Here is a 9,306-nt window from a genome sequence, read left to right on the forward strand (position 1 = left end):
GTGTGAGGAATATATTTACAAAATTATGAGATTATATTAAAAAGGTGTGGAGATATATTTACCATATCACTTCACAATTTAGGTTTATTCCAATCCAAACATTGAGAATCCATGAACATTGCATACATTTTGATAAATGCAATAACAAAAAACAAAAGAATCATTGAAATGGTTAGTCTTTTGTATGCTAAATAACACTCCTATGTGAACACATAAAAACATTAACAGGTTGCTACAATTGTGTCAAATTTAATTTTTTGGGACAATTCTGTACCAATAATTTCCCATCTGCTGGGAAATGGTGGGACCATTGAGACAATAGTCCAATTAAAATGGAAAATGGACCTATCAGGTTTCTCTTTGCACTCTTCAATTCAAAAGTATGTTATATTATTAACACCTAAATTCATTTTGATGAAACCTAACTATTTTATTTTTGGACAAATGCACCTAACTTCTTAAGTAGCCTGATTTCTCGAGTTATTACACTGACATACAGACAAATATTCCCAACATGTACTAAATATCAAATCTAATCCTTGTTCAAAACAAACAAAACCACCTAGTTGGTCTTGTCGCTTCATTTTAATATTTCCTTTTAATATGGAGTTCAAAGTAAAGGATTTTGTGCTAATGAGTTTAGTTGAATTATATTTTACATAATTACATGTAACCATGCATGGTTTCAGGTCTGTCATCTCATTGTTATATCAGAACTACATAATATGAGTAGCAAAAAAAAAAAAAATAAGAAACCTGAATTCTATGAAATATATGGCATGTATTATGTATACATATAATAATAAAGTTGCAGTCATCAATTCAATTTATAAGTTAGTTGCATTTTTTATATGATTCCTTTTGCAAACTTAAAAGACCGACTTTGTTGTGTTGAATGGTCCTCATGGTGATGAAGTCAGTTGCACTGTGTTGAAATGGAATGCAGGAAAAAAAACAAAACCATAAATATATATTTACCTATATGGATGGTTTTTTGAATGGCATAAACAAATTTGTTGCTATCAGGGGCAAATGGTAGTATAAGGGAGGGGTAGCCCTTGCTACCCCCAAAAAAAATATTTTTCTGAGCGAGTAGGTATATTTTTATATTTAGCTACCTCTAATAATATATATTTAGCTACCCCAAGTTTAATTTTAAGTGAAATAATTTTTTCTATCTTTATTTAGCTTCCGGCCGAACTTCAAATTATTTGATAATGTCGTATAGGAACCAAAAAATTAACACCCTAAAGAGATAAATAATAAATAATAACAATATTTGGTTTATTTTTCTGTCGAAAAAACAATATTTGGTTTATTTAACAAATAAAGTAATACAATTGAAGGCCCACACACTCTCAGCCACCAGCACCACACAATTAATAAAACAAGGATGGCTTTTTAACTTTTCACTTTTCACAATCACATTACAATTACACAGTAAGATGGAATAGAAGAGAAGAGCCACAAACGACATGGTGACCTAAACAGCAACAACTAACATCAAGCAACATAATTAGCAACTAACATCAATTTTCATAAATAGCTACTATTAGTTTTTATTTCTTTTGTTGTAGTTTTTTTTGGTATAATCCGCTATTCTACTGTGGCTTTTTTGGTACAAAATAGTTTATTGCCGCATTTTTTGGTATAATCCGTTCTTGTTGAATCAAGTGTATATTTTATGAAGAACATTTTATATAAGTAATAGTTATTGTGAATTTTTGTTGTCTACTTGGTTAGTTTAGTTTAAAAAAAAATCTTTATATGTGGCCACCTCATAGAATTATTGCTAGCTTCGTCGCTGGTTGCTATGTTAAAGATGTTTTGAACATTAAGTTTTTGAATAATAATTCATCAAACTTGATCAAATTCACAAAAATGTAGTGAAGGTTATGGGCTATGATGCATCAGTCAAAATTGTATGTGTGGTCTGCTCAAGTTGTTTAACAATCTCCAATTTGATTTCTGTACTTGATCTTTGTATCTTGAACCTTGTTTGATATTTATGGTACAATTTGAAGTTCTTTAACTATTTATTACAAGTATATATGGTGTGCCAATTCGGATGAGGCATATGATTTTCCTTTTGTTATAGTCAATGATATCTTTAATTTTGGTTCAGACTAAATAATTATCGCAATGTCACGTCACATATCTTTTACTAGGGAAAATACTTCAGTGCCATAGCAATGGTGCCATTAGTGCCATAGAACCAATCCTGACCGTTGATGTGTGTGGATGTGTGTGGGGATGTGTGTGTGTGTGGTGGAGATGCAATGGTATGGTGCCATTGGTGCCATTAATGGCACCAAAGTGGAGTCCCTTTTACTAGTTTGACAAGATATTAATTGATTATTATCTATTAATTTTATTTAAAAATTCAATTAATTAAACTAATATGCATAGTGAAGGGCCTAAATCTACTTTTTTTTAATTGCTTTATTTCCTATCAAGTTAGCGCAGGTTATTATTAGTGCAAGTAAAAATAAAAAAACACATGAATTATGTTATCAGCTTAAATAGCCACTTTTTATTTTATAGTCTGTGGCTCCGCAACAAAGAAGCTGTTGAAGTTCTTTTGAGCAGGACTAGATTTCATACAAGTAACATCTTTGGGAACTAATAAATGAATCCCTGAAAGATGGCCACCCCAGATATCATATGTATACTCTTCTGCATGCCCTGCCTTTGGTGCTACAACAGTCTTTTGCTTGTCAAGCTTCGATCCCGGAGCTCGGCAACTTAAGCTAACACTAGATGTTGACACCAAGGAGGAAGGAGGAGGTATACCAAGCATGGAAGAAGCAGCACAAAACATCTTCAAGGGAGTAGTAGCATCACTTGTTGAAGGTGAATGTGAAACTTTTAGAGAAGAAACATTGTTACTGCAGGACTTTACTGGGACCCTTTGCTTCAATGTATTCGCCTTTGCAGCAGATGTAGAAGCTTGGATTTTTTTAGGATTTTGGGAACCTATAAGAGGGGGTTGCTTGACATCAGGAGACAATGGCCTGCTAGATTTGGTTGATGCCGGCGCAACTGGGGACAATGGTGATGAAGGTGCAGAATTCCCACTTCGACTGCTTGAAACTTCAGACACCGCAGTTGATTTCGCACCAATACTCTTATTCTTCTTTCTTCTACTTTTTTCTTTTCTTGTTTTTATTTTTAGTTCACCCTGTTGAGATGGTTTTGCAACATCAGAGCTCTGAACTGCAGTGGTTGGCGACTTTCCTTCTTTTGGAGTATCCAAAATATGACTAATCTGTTTATGGTTTTCTGAATCCTGCGCCAAATGTTGAGATATTTCCTGATCAGAGGTTGCACTTAGATCATACGAATATCTGACAGAGGTCGCCCGCATTGTCGAGGCGGTGTCTTTCCCAACTGAGCAAAACATATTATTCGTTTTATCAGACATAGATAAGCTATCCTTTCCCTGATTACACGGCAGTACAGGGGTTTCCTCAGCATGTTTCAAGGTGATGTGCATGGAGTTATTGTGATTATTGCAAAAGCAATCACAGAAAATCATAAAAAATAAGAATACAACAAGGAAGAATCCAAGCAACCACTTTTTTACTCGCGTCCAAAACACGAACTTCTTACAGTTACTTAGCACATCATAAGGGACACTTGCCTTCAAGGGTATTAGAAAAATGCCAGAAGCTAAAGCAAGTTCAAGATCTCGATGAACCCTAGCAGCAGAAAAATCAGTTTGGTATGATATCATCAACTTTATTGACTCCCCTGGATCAAGAGCAAAACATTTACAATCATGAATCTTAAAACCATCCAACCCGCATTCTCTCCCAGAAACTCTCATTGTTTTCACCTCCAATGGCATGTCCCCTGTGTTCTTGGCATATATCTCTTTCACTAAAGGCTGTGAGCAGGAAGAAATCATGTCTTTCATTTGAAGTACGTGATACTTAAGGGAGAAACTGAGGAGATTGTGTACTTCAAGAACAAAATTTATACTCTGAACATGCTCAAACCTCTCAAGTAAAGCTAGGGAACACAGCCCTCCAGTACCCCTTAAAGGTATCCACTCAACACCGGTAAGATTGTTTCTGATCAACACTGAACCATTCCATCTACATCGCTTGGATGGATAAAAAATTATCGGCCCTAAAGTTGCATAATCAAATGGTTTCACATAAGCATCTCTTACTGCACTCTTCGGCACTGAGAATCCATGCTTTGCTTCAGAAATAACTTCATCTATAACTAAATTACCAGCTGAAAAGTTGTGTAATATATCATCTGGACCCCTGCATTCATCAATTATTTCTTCTGTATTCAAGATAAGCTGCATCTTAACTGGATGATGGCTAGGATTCTTTACAGTGATCCACCTTGAGACATAACTTCCAACTTGAACCGTTGAGAATAGCACCTCATCGTCTTCAAGCACAGAAATGGCATTAGTGGTTCCTTGAGACACCCACTTTCCAAAAACTAATTCATATACATCTGTTGTATCTGTTTCCTGCGTATACAAGAAGCAACATTAGTAAATTTACATATTTGCATATGAAAGGACTTCTGCTGCTGTTTCTAGAAAGACAAATAGGATATGATGGAAAGGTGATCATTATAAAATTTACGATGTTTTAAAACATTGCAAAATAAGGATTACTCCCCCTAGTCCTCTAATAAGGAGAGGAAGAGCTATGTCTCATGTTTAAAGCATCCAGTAGTCCTCAATAAAACTGTTACCATATGACCTGTTCGTCCACCACGGTTGCTGGATCGCAAAACTAGTGCAGACCAGCAAATAGGTGCAAGTGGAGGAAAACTTTGAGGTTAGAGATAACTAAATACAACCAAGAGTAAAGAGTAATTGCCAATGTTGAATTGAAAAATGATATTCATTTCTATTTTCTTCAGACATGACACACGATTCAGGGTCAAAGATAACTAAATACAATCAAGAGTATATAGTAATAAATTGCCAAGTTTAATATTATAAGCAAGAACACATGATGGAACCATCATATATTTCATGCATAATGTGAAATACATAATACTGAACCATTCACAAAATATGCTACTAGATTCAGTTGAAATTGAAACTTAAAACAGAACATTATATAAATTTTTATTAACAAAAATTAAAACAATTCATCAACAAATAGTTACAGACAAAAGGAGCTAGATATATCCATACCTTCACATTTGGTGGCAAATCCTTGTTTCTGACCACATACTCAGCCCTCATACTGCCAGATCTGTCAAGTTCGGTTTTATCTTTGATCCCTACAAATGAAAGCCTTTGATGCTCCAAACAAATATGCATTGTGTTTTCACATGGAATCTCAACCTCGGGACTAGTTGTGTCATTGTTAAGAATAATCAATTTGCAATTCTCTTGCAAGTTGGATAGTCCGGGTGGCATGTTATATAAATCAGTGCGCAGATTACCACAATAAATAATGCTAACATGAATACCAACATCAGGGAATAGCAATAAGCCTTTCATGTTACTTGTCACCTCGCTATCTCGAGCTAACCCTGAACAAAACGAACCATTGCACTGATTACCAGAACCTCCAAAAGAAGCCCCTTTAGGACTTCTCTTTTCATTGTTCGAAGGAACACATAATGAATGTGTGTTTGGACACACATTTTGAAAACTACTGCCATCAGCAACAGTGTCTGTAAAACCGGAATTGCATATTTTCCCTGACACATCATATTCCGGTGAATTCAGTCTCACATTTGCCGAACACAACCCATATGCAGATACAAAAAACAAGGTACACAACAGAACCACAAAATAATTGAATGTCTTCGTCCTGCACAACAAAAAAACACATAAAAATTGGTTCATTAGCAACACATAAAGCAGTCAAAAACATTATAGCCATCAATCATACATTTGCTTACATTTCACTATGTCAGCACAACATATAATATAAATTTCAATGTGTTACATCCAAAATTAAAATAAACATTAGAAATCAAACAAATCATATCATACTACAAATAAATAGTCAATAATATAATAATTTAATCACTAAATAGAATAAAAGCTTATAAGAGCAATATTTGACTAAAAGAAGTAACAGCTACACTACAACAATGAGTAATGATTACAGAATAGGAAAATTTCACAGTCCACATGAATTTCATGTGTTAAAATCAAGACTAAAAAAACAGAAAACGTATGAAATAATGATTTTAATACAAGAAAAGCAAGAGAAATTAATCCTAATAGTACCGTTATAGTCAAGTTAAAATAATTACCAGAAATGCTACATTACCATTATAACATTATTACCATTATACCTTAAATACTTAGTACATACTACAAAAAGTTTAGTATAAAATTAATTTGAAAACCCATTTTCTGTGAAAAAGTGAATTTTTTTCTAATTAAGTAGAATCATAAACCAACTTGGTCAGGCTATACTTATCTCACGGCCGAACTCTGTTACCGGAACGTTTCACCGGAAACCGGAGGGTTAACATAAAAAAAACCATAAACCCAAAAACAAAATATACAAAGCACTAGAGAAACAAAAAGAATCAAACAGCAAGTGAAAAATGAAAACCCAGAAAAAAAAATGAAGAAAAAAATGGAACAGTTGAAAAGTGATGGAAGAGAGAGAGAGAGAGAGAGAGAGAGAGAGAGAGAGAGAGAGAGAGAGAGAGAGTACCGGTGGTGGAAGAGAGGGAAGGAGAGCATGGAGGCGAGTGGGTTGGATAGAGGGAAGAAGGTTAGGATTCGGAGCTCCATAGGGAAAGAGAATGACCCATGAAATGTTGAAGCATATATGAATATGAATGAATGGATGAAAAGGAAACTATATAATAGTATAATATTACCAATACACCAATCTTCTCACCTTGGCTAAAATCATATCATAACATGTCATATATATATTGATGATAATGATAATAATTTATTGTTTTTGTTTGACTAATAATTTAATTAATAACTTAATCAACAAGTTTAGCGTTTGTCGTTGGCGCACAGAGCGTGACACCTGTAAATCATGGAGTGTCAGGTACGTTTCTTTACTCATGAAAAGGTAATCTCGAAACTTCTCACATGAATTTACATTTCCGATGTGAAGCCGCGTGACTTGCATTGGAATTTGGGTTGTGCTTTGTCGTTATGTCATTTGGTTTGGAGTTACGGTTATGGTGTGAAGCCACGTGGTTTGGATAAGAACCAGGGTTATGCCTTTGTAGTCATGTCACGTGGTTTGGATTACGATTATAGTGTGAAGTCATGTCACTTGGATTGGAGTTACGGCTCTTCTTTGAAGTCATGTCACTTTCGCTGAGATGACAGTTTTATCCCAAAGTCGCGTCACTTTGATTGAAATTACACAATTATGCCCTGAAACCACGTCACTTTGATTAGAATGGCTCTCCTTTGAAGCCATGTGACTTTCGTTGAAATGACAGTTCTATCCTAAAGTCGCGTCACTTTGATTGAAATTACATTTATGCCCTGAAACCACGTCACTTTGATTAGAATTATAGTTCTTCTTTAAACCACCCACGTCACTTTGATTGAAATTATGTTTCTACTCTGAAGCCTCATCGCTTGGTTGGAATTAGATTATGATCAAAATCCACATCACTTGAATTGAAATTATAATTTTGCTATGAAGTCGTGTCACTTGGTTTAATTACAGTTTTGCTCTGAAACCACATCAATTGGATACTTGAATAGAAATTTCAATATGCTCTAAAGTCGAATCACTTAAATCAGAATTATGATCTTGCTTTAAAACCACATCACTTTGATTTGAGTTATGGTTCTGCTCTGAAGTCACATCACCATCTTCTTATGCATCTTGATTACATGGATTTCAATTCTAAATATATTGATTTCAACATCTTTTTAATTATTCTCGTTCTTCTTTTTTTATTGAAAAAATCTAACCACAAGAGTAATTAAATAGAATTTTGAAATCATGTCGAATCATTATCTTATTAGTTTCTATAAAAAAAAAATGAAAACACAATATTGTGTTTAAAACTGATTAATTTGAGGAGTTCAATCTTACCGTGCATTTGTTGAAGCCACATTAAAAGCTAAAGCGTTTTGCATAGACTAATTCATCGAAATTGATATCGACGACATCGAATATGAAACTTTGAGATGAACACGTTCTAAGTTTCAAATCAATGTGATCATTCCAACCTAAATAGGTTTATTATTTTCTATAAAACTAATTGACATTCTTTTATACTACTATTGTCTAGAGTCTCTCGATAATACTGCTAGGAATTTGAGTTTTCAATAAGTGCAAAAAATTAAAATTATTTTGCCATGCAAAGCATGATCACATTTCACATATATGCAAGTGTTGGTTTTTGTTTTGTATGTGATCTTGCAAAGCAAACAGCTGGTTTAAATTTGCATTGTCCGCCGCGCCGCAAAAGTGTATGGGTATGGGGAAACAAAATTCTCCCTCCCTCGAATACGCCGTTTGCGTTCCATTAACGCTTTCCTTTCTCCCACTTTTTCCTTTATTTTATTCTATTCTTTTTCTATATAAAACTTGGATAATTTTGTTATTTTCAATAATTCTTTTTTTGTGAAGGATGATTTCCAATACTTTTGTTTACATTTATAATTAAGTTGTTACTTACAAATCGAATTAAGTTGTTATTTGTTACCCGAGAAAGGAAAGCAATTGAACATAGTAAATACTAATATCGAGGCCAAAAAGATACATTCAAAGGATTTGTTAAAGAGCAATGCTATATCTTTAAAAAAAAAACCTCAAGAATTCTTCAAGAATAAAAAGCAACCAATCACAATTCACTATTTGCCACAATTCAAGGAGGTGTGGCTGAAAAATAGGAAGTGAACAAATAAATCATGCAATTAAAACTTGCCACATGTGTCTTGAAAAATTCTTGATGCTATTTTTCTAGATAAATAGCATTTTCCTTTGTCAAATACTCGTTTAAAAATATAAGGGAATAGTTGATCTTGTTGCAAAATGCGCATGCTTACTAAGGAGGCAAGAAAGCCCGTGGATTTATTTAAGGCTAAAATACATTTTTTTTGTCCTTTTAAGTAATTTTTAGATCTTGCTTTGGACTTTTAAGTTTGTTTTGTTTTACTATTTTGATCAAAAACATGTAGCGTCGTAAAGAAAAAATAGTGTTAATTATGTTGCCATCTTATAGTGGAAACCTGTTTAAACCTGTTTTTATTTTTTGAGAGGAACATGCTTATAATATTTCATTAGATATCAAATCAGTAATACATGATGGTGCGTCAATGAAGATATGGGAGCTAGCTAGAGATGTGGCTACCTGGACTAA

The 9,306-nt window shown here is 33.9% G+C and overlaps 1 protein-coding gene across 1 annotated transcript; it reads right to left on the reverse strand.

Annotated features, from left to right (window-relative positions):
• Positions 1-2,491: 2,491 nt before the first annotated feature.
• Positions 2,492-6,793, reverse strand: LOC146900997 (uncharacterized). Its single transcript, XM_085737286.1, has 3 exons — positions 6,669-6,793; positions 5,177-5,804; positions 2,492-4,495 (listed from the first exon to the last, which is right to left on the reverse strand). Exons 1-3 carry the CDS (start codon positions 6,746-6,748, stop codon positions 2,534-2,536), a joined length of 2,670 nt encoding a protein of 889 aa, XP_085593412.1. The 5' UTR covers positions 6,749-6,793; the 3' UTR covers positions 2,492-2,533.
• Between the last annotated feature and the right edge of the window lie 2,513 nt (positions 6,794-9,306).

This window comes from Medicago sativa, chromosome 8 (genome assembly GCF_051527215.1).
Source record: "Medicago sativa cultivar Bolivia chromosome 8, Bolivia_mono, whole genome shotgun sequence".
NCBI lineage: Eukaryota > Viridiplantae > Streptophyta > Magnoliopsida > Fabales > Fabaceae > Medicago > Medicago sativa.